General features: G+C 44.7%; 1 protein-coding gene across 16 annotated transcripts in view; it reads left to right on the forward strand.

The window, feature by feature from the left end:
* Positions 1-9,649: 9,649 nt before the first annotated feature.
* LOC132514302 (uncharacterized) overlaps positions 9,650-18,316 on the forward strand; it is a 53,196-nt gene continuing 44,529 nt past the window's right edge. For 4 of the 16 annotated variants that reach the window (XR_009538722.1, XR_009538724.1, XR_009538723.1 and 1 more), the window contains exon 1: positions 9,678-9,897. Coding sequence is in view for 4 of the 16 variants with exons in the window: in XM_060138915.1 (XP_059994898.1) it covers positions 9,742-9,897; positions 10,908-11,102 (351 nt within the window). In the remaining 12 variants the exon portion in view is untranslated. Of the gene's footprint in view, positions 9,898-10,195; positions 10,303-10,655; positions 11,138-18,316 lie in introns of those variants that run through there. The other 12 variants (XR_009538730.1, XM_060138912.1, XM_060138916.1 and 9 more) reach the window with 7 other exon arrangements.

Here is an 18,316-nt window from a genome sequence, read left to right on the forward strand (position 1 = left end):
AAAAATGCTTTACAAGGACTCCATTTTGAAACCACAGAATAAAAATCATTCATACATATTTTCTACGTGTACTTTCATGGTTTCAGTTTTAGAGTCCACGCAGCCCAAGTCCCCGCAAAATCCCTAAGTGCTCCCAGGAGCAGGGACCCGCCCTAGCGCTGTGGGCCACTAGTACGCCAGCCCGGCCGGGAATCGCGTGGGGAGCTCTTCTCCGCGGCAGCCTCCCGGCGACCTCTTCCCAGTCCCCCGCCCTCTTCTTCTGTGGCCGGGGTCGCTTCCCGCGGTACTGATACAGGAGCTAGCGCCGAGACGGACGCCCCGGGACGAACTCGGGCATTTGGGCGGCCTGCGCTGTACCCTCGCCGTCCGGCAATCGGGCTACATGCCTCAGACTTTCCCGCCGCTTGTCGGGCGCCAAGTGGCGGCCACTTTGAGACCGTCCCTTCCATCCGGAGCTTCAGTGCCCATTGCGAGGGCTGGGACTCAGCCGCCGTGCCCGAGGCAGAGTTCCGGGAGTCCGGCGACGCTGGCGGCGACTGTTCCGGTGGCGCCGGGACGTGGGCGGTTCATGTTGTCGCCGGAGATTGGTCTAGCAGGTCTATAGCTTCTGAGGCTGGCGCTGAGCTGTAGGGAGGTTTGGGTATACTGGATGGGTCGACCAGCACGCCGTGGTTCCCCTCGGGTAACGGGGACCACGGGGCTGTTTTGTGTGACCAGGAGAGTGTGTCTGTGCCTGGCGTCCTCCTCCGTGTGTCCCGTTGGTCGTACATTCTCATATTTTCCAACTCGCCTGGAGGTTGGGAGCAACACGGATGTACGTAGACATCACCAACACTAACCCTAACCCTAACCCTAACCCTAACCCTCACCCTCCCTTTTTGACCTTCAATGAGCCTTTCTGCATGTGTGTATTTGGGAAGGTTTCCTTGACTTCGAGAATGAGGAATATGTGCTCTTTTATCTCTTATCTGGGCAGGGCCCAGCCTCCTCTCTCCTGTTATTTTGGAGTATCTGTCCACAGGGGAGAAACTCCAACTGTTCACCCTGGGACCCATCTATCCCCTCCCTCATAGGGATGGTGCAGGGGTTTAGACCACAGACTTCAATCCTGAAATCTGTTACATTGGAAGTGGCAGTTCCAGGACTCTGGAGAGGTACTCTGCTGGACCTCCAATGGCAGACCCTGGTCACTTTCATACAGTGCTACACCACCCAGGCCCTCTCTTGGGCCATCATGCCCAGGTCTCTGAGGCAGGTGGTGATGACGCACTTGGCCACACTGTTGAACTGGGTGACAGTGGCATGGATGGTTGGTGCCATGTGCTCATTTCCAAATGTGTTTTCTGGGACCAGATGGAGCCCAGGCACTGAGCGGGAGCCACCTTCTTGAACACGTCCTGGGGAGCAGGGGGAACGTCACATGGGTCTGACACACCCCGTCTTTGCATGCCCGGCAGGGGCATCACTGACAGTGGGAGTTCAGAAGTGGAGAATGTAGCCAAGCCTTCCCATCTCCACTAACTGCCAGCTCCACAAGGCAGCTCAATTCTGCTCAACCCAAGGGATCATCTTCCACCCACCCCGGTCACCCTTCTGCTCTAATTCCTTGTTCAAATGCACATTCCTCTGTGCAGCTACAACCAGGGGCTTTGTCTGTTTCTGTCCCTTGAGGTTAAGTGCACTTCAGATGTGTAATAGGTGCTGAGGCTGCTGAGTCTCTGGGCAGATTGGGGGGTGACCCGGTTACCTGGCTGTACACAGTGATCTCTCCTCCCACAAGCAATGAACCAGGCTCTGCCTGATGTTCTCTCTGTTCTACCTCTTTTAATCTGCACAGCCACTGTGTGGGAAGTCCTCTCATTGTCCATCTCTACTGATCTCAGGTGGACAGTGAACTTGCCCAGGTTATGTGGTTGATAAGTGGTGGAGCTGGGGATCTGCACCCTGATCATAGGAGTCCAGGCCATGGAAAGGCAGGTGTGGGGCCCCAGGCCCACCATGAGGGCCCACATACTCTGCACGCCCATCGGAAACAACGGTCCTGGTGCAGCTGTCTCTAGCACTGCGTTGACCCTTCTTCTGACCCTTCAGCAAGCAAGAACATTGGAGCTCGCACTAGAGCAGGATAAAGAGAAAGGTTCACCCACATAACTGACTTTCCCTGTGCCTTCCCCCAAACAGAAACATCTACTGTCTTTAAAAGGAATACCCACCCCCTAAACCCTAATGCAGAGGATCTTCCCTGCCTGCAGTCCCGCTTACCCTCTGGCTTTGCCTCAGTGGACTCTAAAATCTCCTTCTGGACCAGGAAAATGGGGCATGGTGTTTCATGTCTGAGGCAGGCAAATTGACCTGCATGTATGCCAACTTTAGCCTAAAAAAGGGGCAGAGCAGGGGCTGCCAGGTAAGCTGCAGGTACTAACACAACCAGGTGCCTAGGATGAGAGACAGAGCGTGGGGGGAGTCACGTGTATAACAGAGCTGGATGCCTGGCCTCACTCAATGCTGTGCACCCGAAGCACCCTCCTTTGGCTCTTGGACCCAGATGATGGCCTCAGCCCACTTCCAACCCCACTGTGGTTATCCTTGTACTGGAAGGCCTGAGCCCAACAGAGATTGTGTGAGTCTGGTCTTCTTACTGACACTCTTCTCTCCAAGGTCATGGACACAGCATACTCCATCATCCATGCACATGAGCAACAGGACTGAGCTTGAGACAGCTTTGTGAACATGTTGCTCGCCTCACCTCCTCTTCTGGTCCCCAGTTATGGGTGCCAGAGGAGGTAGATGTAGGGAGGGCAGGTGGAGTGAGATGGGGCTATGGAGGGGATGAGTATCTCAGGGACTAACCCAACCCCTCTGATTCCAGGGAGGCTGGGACCCTATCCACAGCTTTCTGACTCATTTGCTTCTTCGGGGGAAACCCCCAGACATAAGCGTTCCCATGGGAACTGAAAGGTGTGTGGGCTCCAGTGTTCTGCCTGTCCTTGCCCAGCACAGCCTCCAGACTCCCACTCTGTGCTGAGGCCTAGCACAGTGGTATTTGAGTCGACAGAGGAGCCTGTGAGCCCAAGACCACTCAGAGTTTTAGTTGGTCCTGTGGTTCATATTTGTGTTGTAATATGGGAGGAGCACCCGTATCCAGAGGCAGCCATGAGGGCATCACTTCTCATGCACTCTGGACATGACTACTTAAGATGTCTAGAGAGATGATCTGAAACTCAGTTTATAATTTAGCCCCAGGGATTGTGTCTGTTTTATTCTTTAAATTTAGTGTCTAGGAAAATGCCTGCATGTACTGGGTACTTTATATTGCTGAATGAGTGAATGTCAACCATAACCATCCCAGGTATCTGGGTGGACCTTGAGCTCCTCTGCCTGCTCCCAGAAATTCCTAATCTGTCCACACCAAGGACTAGGTCCAGAACAAGCTGGATGCAAACACAAAGCTTCTTTGCAAATAGGAAATCAGAGTGATTTTCATATGCTTTTCCAAACTCACAAAGACCACAGACCGGTGCTGGATGAGGCAGAGAGTTTCTTCACTGGGGAGAGAGAAATATATATGTGAAGACACACAGCATGGCCAGCAGCCTTCTCTTCAGAGCCAGCCACCAGGCAAGCATCTACCGTGACTTGCTACAGTAACACTAGGAGGTTCATACTTTTATCCACCTACTTGTGAGAAGAGCAAAGTGAATCTCAGAGAGGTGCGGTGACATTCCAAAGACACACAGATAAATGTGGGGCACTCCCCACCATGCTGTGGCTGGGCCAGCCCTCGCCTATGAAACTGATCATGTAGGACCTGCTGGGCAGTAGTGAAGGCCTGATCGGAGCACAGGAACAGCGTGGTGTAGGTGATGTTTCTACCTGGGAAAGCTGGTACCAGGGACTCTCTCTGATTCTTCCTTGTGCCTGTTTTGAGGGGCAGCATTATTCAGGCATCATCTGGGGACAGGGTTGTCTCTTTTCACACCGTGTAGACAAGGAAGGACATATACACAATGGCAACACCATAAATCACCAGTAGGATAAGGATCTGGAGTTTAGACCAGAAACTCCTAGTATCTCAGGAACTGGTGCAAGAGGAGGAGCTGAGTGCCCACCCCGAAAAAGGTTCTATGTTTAAAAGTACAATTTAAGTGGAGGTGGGTAATAGACCGTTGACGCCTTCAAGGCATTCTATTATCTGAGGAACACCAGCACCTCCCTGTTTTAACTGCATCATCCCAGTTAGTCATCAGTAAACACCATTGTAGACTTGAGAAAATAGAGGGTTAGGAATTACAAACAAGTACTCAAGATCATGCAGGTCAAACAGGGAACTGCCCAAAGCACGGGCTGCATGACATTCCCTCTAAGGTGCCTGAGGCTTGGTCTGCTCTTGATGTGGAACTGAAGGCCCTGGAAAACCACATTCCTCAGAGGACCCCAGGCACTTGCCAGATTCATGTTTGGGTTCTAGGCCAACTCTGATCACCTGTAAGTCTTGGGATTTGAGACTCCTCTGCACCTGTTCTCACTGAAGACCAGAATTTGATGTTGTTGGCGGCCTGCCCCTTGCCTCGAAACGTGGAAGAGTTGAACCCATTGACAAGCTCCACAAAGATCTCTGGGTGGAACTCTGCAAAGAACTGTCTGGTAGGTGGGCCAGGATTGATCAGGAGCCTACCTGAACATTGCCACAGGGAGAGTCCCCATGAGAATTTCTGTTCCTCAGTTCAGGAACAGAGAGGCATCTGTCAAGTCCCCCAGCCAGGGGGGAGAGCAGATGAAAGCTCTACGGATCAGGTTTAACATGTGCGCAGATGATCTTGGTCTCGAGCTCTCACCTCTCATCCTGCCAGCCACGAACTGGGGTTTGGGCATGACAGACACCCCAGGCTTCCGACACTTGACAACACGCTCCTGCCCAGGAAGGACGTACCCCTCATCCCCTGGCCCCACCACCCCCTTCACACACAAACAATGCTGGGCTGCCCTCTGTTACCTTTTGGTGCCTCCTGCCAAATGGCCAGAGGTATCGGTGATGAGGGCTGAGCAATGTCCACAGCAACCAAAAAGTCCCTCAGCCCAGAGCCTCTGAAAAGTGGGGAACAACAGGAGAATAGATTGTTCTCTTGAGAGTGTCCAGTCGAGTGAGCTCTTGGGGGGCTCTCCCTATAATGTGGTTTCCTTGTTACCAGTGTTTAAGTTCTGTTGGGGCCACTCACCAAGGAAGTGAGGTCACTTATTCAAGATTTTATTACCTGGGATCCTCCCTTCAGTCAAATCTACCCAAATCCGCTTCTATGCTGTTAACTGCTCCACCCCCCCATGTCATCCTCTTTTTTGTACACGATGAGGTGACACAACCCTGGCCACAGCTGTCTGGAAATGTAACTAGGGTCCTAACTTTCAGGAGATAGAGCTGAAATCACTCCCTTTTCTCACCAGTTCTGTGTCCTGGAAAACACCCTGCTCCTCTCTGCTGTTCCTCAGTCTTCCAACCTGCACAGTGGAGATCAGGCTAGAATGTCCTTTCTAGGAGCATCACCATGTGCATTGAGATAATATCTATAACAGCTGTGGCTAGTGTCACGTGTGTCTAAGGCACAAAGGAGAGACTGGAAAATTACAAGAAGGGGTGGGACACAGCATAAAATAACTCAAAAGACATCTGAGTTTCAGGAAGGTGATATTGGAACTGTCACTTCCTCTCTTGGCCTCATTTTTAGGTCAGCGGCATGAGGGGGTTGAAATTAATGGAAATTCACACGTTGTCACCCTTTGGAGTAAAACTGTTCAGTTGTTTCCTGTTGTAATTTGAATGAGACCCAAGTGACTCAAATTGGCCTGTGTGGTGGACAGGCTCCACATGGCACCCAGTGACCCCACCTTTCCTATACATAGCCCTGTGTAACTACTAAGCGGTTAGCAAATACCCCAATCAGTAGATTTTAGCCGAAGTGATGGAATGTCATGTGTACGCTTTAATTTCAAAAATCGCTCACCTTCCTTTTATTCACTCTTTAATTTTCCACTTCCCTTTCTCTTATCCCTGAATTGAGGAATCAAACACAGATGTTTTGAGCTGTCATATAAAGAGCCCCACAAAGGAGAGAATCGAGGCATTGCCCAAGTCAACACACAGAAAGAAACTCAAACTCCAAATCCAACCTGCATCCTGAACCCTGTGAGTAAAGTTGGGACCAAATTCTCTGTCACTTGAGTCTCAGTTGAGGCTGCAATCCCAGCCTGTGAGACACCTTGATGCAGAGGAGTCCATTAAGCTCTGCCCGTATTTATTACCCACAAAAATTGCGAGCTATTAAATATATGTAATTTTAAATGCAAGGTTTGGAGTAAATGTTGTTAGAAAGAAACAGATACCTAACAGTCTAGCAGACCCCAGGATATGGCCCTGACTTCCTGACTCCCCCTAACCCCCACAGTTTTTTCTCCAGTTCTACTCATCACTTTCTAACATCTCTGACCCACTCATCTCTGCACACAGGTGCCTGCAACAGTGGTGACTTCTCCCTGACATGTTGCTCCCAGATGTGTGAGGGTTGGTTCGCTGTTGTCATTCTGGTCCCCGTAACTGTCACTCCAGTGAGGCCTCTGAGACCCTCCTACCCAGGCACTCCCCAAACCTCCCTCAGAGCACAGTCTTTATTTCCAGTCTCACACTTGCTCTTTTCTTTCATATGTCTTGCTCTTGTACTTTTGGCCATCTCTGCTCCAGGCTGTGAGCTCCTGGAAACTAGGGAACTCTTGGTCATTTTGTGCCCCACACAAGGGCACCTGGCAGAGAAGGAGTGCATGGTGCATAGTTGCTGAAGGAATATGTGTGACTGTCATGGCGCCCTCCTCCCTTTTAAGCAGCTGGACTGTGGAGGTGAATGCTACTGACAAGAGTTTAAAGTTGTATGTGTAACAGGGGGGACCACAAAGCCCTCTATGTGGCCCTCAGTGGGCATCAGTGATGCAAAAGCCTGTCTGCTCCTAGGTGACCAGCACTACAACTGTGGTCCTGGGCCTGCATACCCCTCAAAAACTGGTACCTTTATTTGGGTGTCCTCAACACAGAAGCTCTTCAGAGTCACAGGGGCATAGAGTAGAACATACAGGCTCCAGGGCAGCGCAGTGAAAGTGGCCCCAGAAGCTTCCTTTTCCCCACCGTTTTGTCCATCACTGTGGTGTCTCTTTGCTTGTGAGGGATGACCTCAGCCAAAACAATGATATCCCCACTTCCAAATGAGGACAACGAGGTCCCAACTAAGACTGGTCTTCTTCCTAGAACCCTGTCTCTGGGTCTGAGGCTCTGCCCGCTTGTGCTCACAAAGCCTCGTTTCCCCAGCTAATCCCTCCTCTGCGGGACCTCCGTGAAGTGGAAAGCATTTTGCCAAACTCTCAGAACACAGTGGTCAGTGGTGGAGAACCAAGCTTCTCAGCAGTCTTTCCAAGCATGCAGAACACTTGCAATCTGCCACGGCACTCACACAATTTGTAGGGAAAGAAAGCCCTTCTCCCCTGCAGCACTGTCTACACTGGGGCATGGAGTGTGTGCTCAGCCTGGGTCTAGAAGATCAGAATGGTAAGACCCGAGGCCCTGTCCGCTGGAGAACACTACGGAGATGGCCCACGCCCAGGCAGGACTATGGGAACTTGGAGAATCCCCCTCATTCTTTCGACCTCTGGACACACTGCCAGGGAGGTGGACGCCCTTGCTCCATGGCAGAGCTGTCTCCAACATTTTCTTGCTCTCCTCAACACTTACATATTGTTTTCTCTTCCTTAACCAACTTTGCATCATCCCCAGCTGTTAACCCTATTTCTATTTGTACATACATGTGTCTGCATGGAGATGCGGAGAGAGTAATGGCCCAAACTGCGCCGGTTTGGCAGGAATTCACCAGGATCTTAAGGACTCTTATTTCAAAACCAAACATGATGGGAGGAACTGAGTACTGGCTTAGGGAGCTGGATTCCTCACTTTTATTCTGACCTCTGCTCACATATGGTGTCCTAGACAAGTCCCTGCCTCTTTCTGGGCGTCAGTTTTCAAATTATATAAAGAGGGCTTCGATGCAGAGATGCATAGGCATGTGCACAGCCAGAAAGGTTCTCAGGCTCCAGCAACAGTAGATGGGTTGTTGGCGTGAGTGAGCTCAGGCAGGCACAGGTACACAGGCCTCCTAACTTGGGCAGATGCAGGCGGACATGTAGCAGGACTGACCAGGATACGTGTCGATGTCCTAGCACAAGCAAGAGACAGGGCGCCTGTACCCCACTTCCCTGCACCAACATGACCACTGGAAGAAGGGCTCTCCTCAAAGGTGAGCTCTGTCTGATGCCCCCACCTGCTTTGTCTAAAAGGTCCACATTCTCTGGAGCCGTAAGGACGAAGATCATTCACAGTGGAGTGGTTCCCAGCAAGTAAATTGGGGATGGAAGTGATATTTTCTTTGTAGAGGCTCTGGCCCTGGAAACACGCTCCCTGATTTGCCATACATTTTCCCTTTACAACTGAGTGGAATAAACCCAAGGAACATACCCGTAGTTGAAAGCACATGTTGTTGTTGAACAATCCACAAATCGAAGGTTGCTGGGTCCCTGAATCTCTTACTGGAAGAAAATCAACAAGCAGAATCATTTGCTATTTCAAAGCCTTTGTTGAGCTGTTATATGATGTGAGTGTAAGTTTATGAAAGGTTCAAACAACTGATATTTTCATGTATGTCTGCTAAGCAGCTAACTTTAAAGTCTGTAACAAAAGTATGTTCTGAAGACATTTTTTCAAGAAAAATTACATTCCAAAGTCTGAAAACAGAAAATCTCACATGAAGTTCTGAAAGGATAAGTTTTAAAATGTAATTCATGAGTTTGTTTATTTAAGAAACTGATTATGAATTTTGTAAATAATTTTGGATATTAGAAATGTGTATCTTAAATACATTATCATTTTTTTCCCTGATATTTTATATTTAACGTATTTTACATTACTTTCTTGTGCATAAAAATATAATTGAATAAAGGTGGTCATAAGTAGAATGTTTTTTCTTGTTTCCTTAATTTTTGAGAGGATTTGCTAAATGAGGGAAAACACAGTTTGATTCCCTCCCTGACAAGCTCCAAGGTATGTCAGCTGTATTCCACTGCTTCAGATAGCTAACGATTTCTTGGAATTAACTGTGGACTCCTATTCTCAAATGAGGAAAAGTCCATAGATTTTCTACTCTCATCTTCTGTTTCAGTTATTTGTGTTTGTGATCAACTCTGTATATTACTATAGAGAATTTTATTCCAAGCAGAGCAGCTGTCCTCTGTGTCTAACAGGTTGAAGATCCAGTGGAGAATCTGATGGTGGAAATTGGTGGCTCTTTTCTAGGGACCTGAAATAGATACTGTCATTGTGGCATAGAATAGAGGTTATTATCATTTTTGGGGGGATGACCTAAAAACCAGATGGCATGGCTCCAAAGAGTGGGGCACACCCCAGGCAAGAGAGCGGGCATGGCTGGATCAGAGCATCACCAGTGCCATCAGCACAGAGGCTGGGGCACTGAGATTTTGAGTAACTTAGCATCCTGGCTGGGAGGGGCCCCATGTTCTCCAGTGAGTTCGAGCATCCTACACTTCCCCCAAGGGTCTGCAGGGGGGGCACGAAGCCACTATGTCACAGGCGATAGGGCGCATGCGCAACTGCAACCGCACTTGATGGGCGGTCTTCCCTGAGGACGGAGTGGAGGCGCCATGGCGGTTGCGGGCCAGCGTGTGGGGCTGGCTGGTCTGCGGGAGGAAGACGTTTCCCGCCCGCGCCCCGGCCGGTGCAAAGGGGCTGTGCTCTCTCCTCGAGGTTCCGCGTCTTCCTTTCCGGCCGCCCCGCACGGTGTATCCCCACCTTCTCAGGTAACGTTCGATGTCGCTTGTTGTCCCTCGGATCCGGTCTCCGAGGGGCCGGCGGCGTGGAGGCTGTTCCCGGCGGGGCGTCTGTTCCGGACGCGGGGCGGTTGGCGGGAGGAGCTCCGCCCGAGTCGGAGCGCGGGAAGCGCGTGTCCTCGTGGGAGGCGCGGCTGGGCCCCAGACCCTCGGGCCGCGGGGAAGGAGCTGGGGCGCGGCCGACCGGGAGAGTTCACCGTCGCGGAGTGACTCTGCTGCGTTTCCTCAGACGCTCCCGGAAGGTTGTAAAAATGTCCCTTTTTTTTAGTGGCCAAGAGAAATGTTTCCGCCCCTTGTCCTCAACCGCACGGAATTATCCACTTATTCCTTTGTTCAAAGACCTTAACTAACAGACTATACACGGATGATGTGCAGGTAACGTGGATCTAGTTGAAAACGTATTGAAAGACTAAAAAAACAGGGCTTCTCTGGTGGCGCAGTGGTTGAGACTCTGCCTGCCGATGCAGGGGACACGTGTTCGTGCCCCGGTCCGGGAAGATCCCACGTGCCGCGGAGCGGCTGGGCCCGTGAGCCATGGCCCTGAGCCTGCGCGTCCGGAGCCTGTGCTCCGCAAATGGAGAGGCCACAAACGTGAGAGGCCCGCATAGCGCAAAAAAAAAAAAAAAAAAGTAAAAAAGAACAGTGTAGTAAAACACACTATGTTAAGTTTTATAGTTTAAACATGTCAGAATCAGAATTTATTGTACTTTTACTTTTCCGTCTTAAAGGAATAAAATTATTTGGAGCGTATTGTCAGCTATGGATCGGCACTTGCTGTCTACCTCGACAAGGATTAAATCAGGTGCTGGTGCAGCTGCTGCAGCCGCTGACCTTCAACACCCCCTGAACGGAGTTCAGGGTGGAGAGCGGAAATGACGTGCTCTGTGCTCGGGGGAATCTGGCAGGACAGCTCTTCAGAGAGTTAGATACTTTCAGGAGCTGATTTTATGAGCCCAGTTCTTGTATCTCCTCGTGTCTAGAGAAGCATTGAAATCCTTCATGGTGACGTCAGTAGCCGGAGCCTGCATGAGACGAGCAGAAACCTTCTGCAAAAATTATATATGCTCGATTGCGTGTACTCCCCCTTCACCAAAATTACATATACACTGACCTTCCCCATGCTTCTTTGGAACAGTTTCTTGGAGCTATCTGAGATTCTGTCTCCCAGGATATAGTCTTTATTTTTCCCCCAATAAAACTTAACTCACAACTTTCATGTTGTGCTATTTTCTTTACGTCACCAATATTTATTATTTATTTATTTTTACCAATAATTCTTTTTTAAATTTATTTAATTTATTTGATTTTTGACTTCATTGGGTCTTCGTTGTTGCATGGGCTTTCTCTAGTTGTGGCGAGCGGGGGCTACTCTTTGTTGTGGCGTGCGGCTTCTCATTGCGGTGGCTTCTCTTGTTGCAGAGCACGGACTCTAGGTGCGTGGGCTTCAGTAGTTGTGACTCGCAGGCTGTAGAGCGCAGGCTCAGTAGTTGTGGCTCACAGGCATAGTTGTTCCGCTGTATGTGGGATCTACCCGGACCCGGGCTCAAACCCGTGTCCTCTGCATTGGGGGGTGGGTTCTTAACCACTGCACCACCAGGGAAGCCCCACAATGAGCAATATTTAAGATGTAGTTCTTAGCTTTTTTCTCATTTTCAAGTCAAAATATTGCTGTGTTTGAAATTTTCTCATAATACAGTGACAGTCTTAAATATTTATACACATAAGCTCATTGAAAAATCTTCTGCAATATTCCAATGTGACTCATATTATTAAAAATCATAATATTCATGTCAATACCAAAGTTTTATAAGAATGTAATTTAAAAAATCGTGAATCACTTTTAGAAGTTCCAGGCACAGTGACGATTTTAAAATACCAACCATTGCATACTTCATAAGACCATTTAAGATGAAATATATTAAAACTTAAAACTTCAACAGAATACTTAAAAGGTAAGACAAGGGCTGCTTTTTGTAAATTAAATAGATTCATAGCAAAAAATTTTCTGCTAATAGAGAATATGAAGGTTTTTAGCTTAATGTATAGCTCCATTCAAAAGGTGAAATTAGGATATCTATAATCTCCTTATTACTTATTTTAAGCCTCTTTCCCATAAGAATTGATATTTCTATCTGTAGAATCTTCGTAGCTTATTCATTTTGGTTTATTTTCTACAACAGAAAGAGTATTCCTATGTCTTGTTAAAGTTTTTATTCTCCTAACCTAGTTCAAGGTTACTTTCTAACATTGGTTGTAAACAAGGAGAGAGACCTTATAATAAGCATGCGATTTTTCCTATAGTCAAGATGTTTTTCTTGGACGACTTTCTTTACAATCTCCACTTTGGTCACAATATTATCCCATTGTGACAACTGCATAAAAATTTGTAATCTATTTATACCTAGATGCTTCTTATTTCACCACAGTGCATTTGTTAATATGATTTTACATTAAATATTAATATAACATAGTTGATTTTATTCATACATGCTAACATGTTTTATATAGGTGCACACATGTATGAATATTTGCTACATGCCATTCATTTGCATAGAATGATAGCTGATTGTATCTGATCTTTCTGACTGACAATTGGATAGACTTATGTGTGTTTAAAGTACTACTTAGAACAGACATTAAAATATCACATCGCCTCATTATACAGTATTTTAAAGGTCATATTTTAAATTGTGGGAGCAGAAATTTTGTCCATTATGGTTAAGAAATGATCAGGTCACAATTTTGGCATCGTCACGCTCAGTGGAGGAACATGGCTTCTACGTCTTCGTACATGTGCCACAGTTACACCTGTATAATATCTGTGAGCATGAGCAATTTTATGTCAGCATTACCTTTTCCCAATATACTCATAATTACCTGAGGTATATCATATCTAGTTTCTCCTTTTACTTCAGTACAATCAATAAAGCTTTCTTTTGCAGTGATGGCATTTTTTCTTTTTTCACATGAAGGTACCTTGTCATCTGACATATTTGTACATGATGAGCTACTGCTCTTGTACAAAGCAAAGAACTTTCATTTCATATTTTCATCTGTATTCCAGATCTAACCTGATTTCTTAGGAGCATTATATACTTTTTTAAACTGTACTAAACACATAAGAACAGATCACTTTTTATCTTTACCTACCTCATGAGCTAAATGGATATAGACATTATAATAACATGTAAGTCTGACAAGATTGGGAAGCATTCCAGGCTTTGAGCTTCAAGTAATGTTATGGAATCTTCTAAGAGGTGATTTATTTCTGGCACATTGTATGGCAACATCTACAATCACTTGCAATTTGTGTGCCATTTGGGCTTTCTGATACTGTCACTTTCAGCTATCCCCTAGGAAGGGAGTTTCAATTTTTTTTTTTCTTTTTGCGGTACGCGGGCCTCTCACGTTTGTGGCCTCTCCCGTTGCGGAGTACAGCCTCCGGAAGAGCATGCTCAGCGGCCATGGCTCTCGGGTCCAGCCGCTCCGTGGCATGTGGGATCCTCCCGGACCGGGGCACGAACACGTGTCCCCTGCATCGGCAGGCAGACTCTCAACCACTGCGCCACCAGGGAAGCCCTGAATATTTTAAAAAACACTTCTGATTAGAAAATATCAGGATGAAACATTGAATTTTTGTGGTCACAACTCAGTTCTCATTATTCTAATGTAATATTTGAGTTGGCACATAATTTGATTTTGTTCCATTAGTAGGAAATGTAAGCATGGAAACAAAATTTTTTAAAAGCATTCTTGGAATAAATGAACCAGTCACAATGAATTATTAGTTATTTTCTTTTTATTTTATAAATGGGCTGTTTGAATATGTTCAGCCATGAAGTGACATGTAGACTCACTTCTGAGTCCTGACAGACATCTCTGGTGAGTGACTTCTTAGAAAGTGACTCAGGATAGAGCCATACCAGTAAAATGACTGCAGCCAAAAGAAAAAAAAACAAAAACTCCCAAATAACATAATATATAATAAATGATTATACACATATGCATTCTTAATTTAACATAAAATATGTAAAATTGGTGTTATTGGAAATTTTCTACTATCATGGGTAATTTACTTCTCTCTGTTATAAATTCTATTTAACAAGATGAAACAGTACAACTAGGTGACAGGGGAAATTAATAGTAATTACTGGTAGGACAATTTAAAAATAATATGTGTTAGAAAAAAATAAAAATTTGTTTAATACATTTTCATTTTAAAATTTTTTCAGATTTATAGAAAATTTGCAAGAATAGTGCAGGATTTCACAAGTAGCCCAGACTCAGTTTCCTCTCTTATTACAGTTTCATGTCATTAGGGTACATTTTTACAGTTAATGAACTAGTGTTGACACCTGATTATTAACTATAACCCACACTTTTTTCAAATTTTCTTAGACTTACCTTTTTCTCTTCTAGGATTGCATTCAGGATATCTCATCCTCATTCCATTTAGCTGCCATTTCTCTTTAGGACACTGTTAGTTGTTATAGTTTCTGAGACATTTCTTGTTTTTGATGACCTTGACAGTCTCGAATTGGGATTTACCTGCTGTTTCCCTCGTGATTAGCCTGGGGTTATGTGTTTCACTTCGTATCAAGGGCACATGCTCTGCAGATGACTTACTACTGTTGATGTTGCCCTTGATCACCTGGCTGAGGTGGAGTTTGTCAAGTTCCTCACTGTAACATCAAACTTTTCTCCCTTCCATTCAGTGTGTACCGTTTAGAAGGATGTCACTGCGTGCAGGACACATTTAGGGAGTTGGGAAGTTATGCTCCACCTTTCTGATAATTAAACATCTGTATCTATTATTTGGGATTTTGCCTGAGCGATTCCTACACTCCCATATTTATGTATCTGTTTTTTCCAGAAAAAATAACCAGTAAGTTTATGAAATGATGCTCCATCTCAGAAGGATCAGAGAGATGCTGGGTCCAAACATCTGTGCCTTGAATACTGTCCAGCACATAGTCTTGCTCAGTAAATACCTGTGAATAAGACTTAAAAGATATGAGGGAGGGCATACATAGTGTGCATAGGTGGCAAAAGCAGATTCCAGGCAGAGGGGAGAGCAAGGTAAAATGCTGTAAAGAAGGAACATGGCTGGCATGTTTGAGGAAAGTTGGGAATGCTGGGTGGTTGAAGTTAAGTGAGCAAGGGATAGAGCCCTTGGTGTTGTCAACAGATTGTCGGCCATTTAAAGGACATTGGCTTTTACTCTGTGTGAAATAAAGGACCAGTGATTGGTTGTAAGCAGAGGAGGGCTATCATCTGACTTACTCTGGCTGCTGTCCTACCAAATGACTGAAGGGGCAAAAGCAGAATTGGGGCGCCAATTAGGAGACTGCTGTAGTAACCAAGGTGGGAGCTCAGGCACGTTGTTAGCCCTGGTGATGGGGACCAGTGGTCAGATTTTCCTTGTGGTTTTGCAGGTAGAACTGGGGCCAGCTACATGGATATGACACAAGGTTCTTCACTCAGAAACGCTCATGCTTGGTTTCATGCTCTTGTGTCCATCTTGAAATTCTTATTTTTTTTTCTCCTCTAGACTTATTGAGACATAATTGATATACAGCACTGTGTAAGTTTAAGATGTACAGTGTGGTGATTTGATACAGATATATAATGTGAAATGATTACCGCAATAAGGATTCTTCCATAAACTCACATCATTAACTTTTTTGTGTGGTAAAATTTTTGAGATCTACTCCCTTAGTAACTTTCAAATATATAATACAGCGTTGTTAGCTATGGCCACCATAATGTATGTTAAAGTTCCCAGAACTTACTCATCTTAAAACTGAAAGTTTATACTCTTTGATGCAACGTATGATTTGTAGATATTGTCTCCTAATCTGTATGTAGACTATATATATATATGTATGTATATATATATATATATATATATATATATATATAAAGCTTTTTAGTTTGATATAATCCCATCTGTTGGTTTTTACTTTTCTGGCTTATGCTTTTGGGATCATATCCTCAAATTATTGCCCAAACCAGTGTTAAGTAGATTCTTCTTTATGTTTTCTTTTGGAGTTTTATAGTATCTGGTCTTATGTTTCAGTCTTCAAATTAATATTTGTGAGTGGTAGAAGATAGGTGTCCAGTTTCATTTTTCTGTATGTGGTTTTCCAGTTTTGCCAACAGAATTTGGTGAAGACACTATCCTTTCCCCATTCAAAATTGCATTAAAATGAATAAATATTTAGAAATAAACTTAACGAAGGAAATGAAAAATTTGTCCTTTGAAAACTACAAGACTTTGATCAAAACAAATTGAAGAAGACAAAACAAATGGAAAGATATACAGTACTGTGTTCTGTGATCAGAAGAATTATTGTTGTTAAAATGTCCGTACTACCCAAAGGCATCTATAGGTTCAATGCAATCTCTATCAGAATTCCAACAGCATCGTTTACAGATATAGAGAAATCAATTTTAAAATTTTGTACGTGACCACAGGAGACCGCAAATAACCAGAGCAATCCTGAGAAGAAAAAATTGGGAGTCATCACACTTCCTGATTTAAAATTATATTACAGGGTCTTCCCTGGTGGTGCAGTGGTTAGGAATCCGCCTGCCAATACAGGGGACACAATTTCAAGCCCTGGTCTGGGAGGATCCCACATACCACGGAGCAACTAAGCCAGTGCACCACAATTACTGAGACTGTGCTCTAGACACCACGAACCACAACTACTTAACCCACGTGCCACAACTACTGAAGCCCGCGTGCCTAGACCCCATGCTCTGCAACAAGAGAAGCCACCACAATGAGAAGCCCGTACACCACACTGAAGAGTAGTCCCCACTCGCTGAAACTAGAGAAAGCCTGCGCGAAACAGCAAAGGCCCAGCACAACCAAAAATAAGTGAATAAATAAATAAATTTATTTTAAACAAAAAGAAACAATATTAAAATCCTGTAGTTACACGACACTATGATATTGGCACTAAAATACACACATAGACTAAAGGAACAGAATAGAGAGCCCAGAAGTAAACCCCAGTGTATAAGTAACTAATATTTGAGATGGGAATAAATCACACTCACTGGGCAGGATAGTCTCTTCAACAAATGGTACTGGAACAACTGGATACTACTTATAATTTTGGGGGTAACCTCCATACTCTTTTTCATAGTGGCTGTATTAATTTACATCTCTAGCAACAATGCACAAGGATTTTCTTTTCTCCATGTTCTTTCAAACACTTGTAATCTCTTGTGTTTTGGCTGTAGCCATTCTAACAGGAGTGAGATGATCTCGTGATTTTGATTTTCATTTCCCTGATGATTAAAGACATTGAACACTTTTTCATATATCTGTTGGACATTTGTATGTCTTCTTTGGAAAATACATCTATTCAGATCCTTTCTACATTTTTAACCAGTTGTTTTTTGTTTTGTTTTGCTTTTGTGTGTGGTTTTATTTTTTTCTATACAGAAGGTTTTTTAGGTTTTCTTAGTCCCAGTTTATTTTTGCTTTTGCTTTGTTGCCTGTCCTTTGGGGTCATAACCAGAAAATCACTATTCCCAAGACCAAGGTCAAGGAGATTTTCCCCAGGATTTTTTTAGGTGTTTTATGGTTTCAAGTCATACATGTTTGTCTTTAATCTCTTTTGAGTTAATTTTTGTGAGTAGTGTGAGATAGGGGTCCAATTGAATTCTTTTACATTCATTAGACTGTACCAGTTTACATTTCCACCAAATATGCACACAAGTTGCGTTTTCTTCACATTCTCACAAACATTTGTTTTTTCTTCTCATTTTTAGAATAGCCATTCTAACAGGTGTGAGCTGATGTATCATTGTGGTTTTGATGATTATTGATGTTGAGCATCTGTTCATGTACCTGTTGGCCATCTGTATGTCTTTTTTGGGGAAAAATGTCTTTCAAGTCCTTTAGCCCATTTTTTATTTAATTTTTGACTGCTATTATTTTATGTTACTTCTTTATATTTTGAATATTAGCCCCTTATCAAAAAAATGGTTTGCACATATGTTCTCCAGTTCTATAGATGCTTTTTAGTTTGCTGATTGTTCATTTTGCTATGCAAAGATTTTCGTTTGTTTGCTGTTCCACTTTTTTTTCTTTTTTTTTTTTTTTTTTTTTTTTTGCTTTTGTGGCTCTCACATTTGGTATTATATCCGAAAAATATTTGCCAAAACTATATTGAGGAACTTGTTCTTTATGCTTTCTTCAAGTAGTTTTACAGCTTTAGGTCTTATATTTAAGCCTTCAGTCCACTTTGAGTTAATTTTTGTGAGTGGTACAAGAAAGGGATCCAATTGTATTCTTCTGTAGGTTGTTATCCAGTTTTTTTCCAGCACCATTTATCGAAGAGACTGTATTTCCCCTACTGCATCTCCTTGG

The sequence above is a fragment of the Lagenorhynchus albirostris genome, unplaced genomic scaffold (assembly GCF_949774975.1).
Source record: "Lagenorhynchus albirostris unplaced genomic scaffold, mLagAlb1.1 scaffold_137, whole genome shotgun sequence".
NCBI lineage: Eukaryota > Metazoa > Chordata > Mammalia > Artiodactyla > Delphinidae > Lagenorhynchus > Lagenorhynchus albirostris.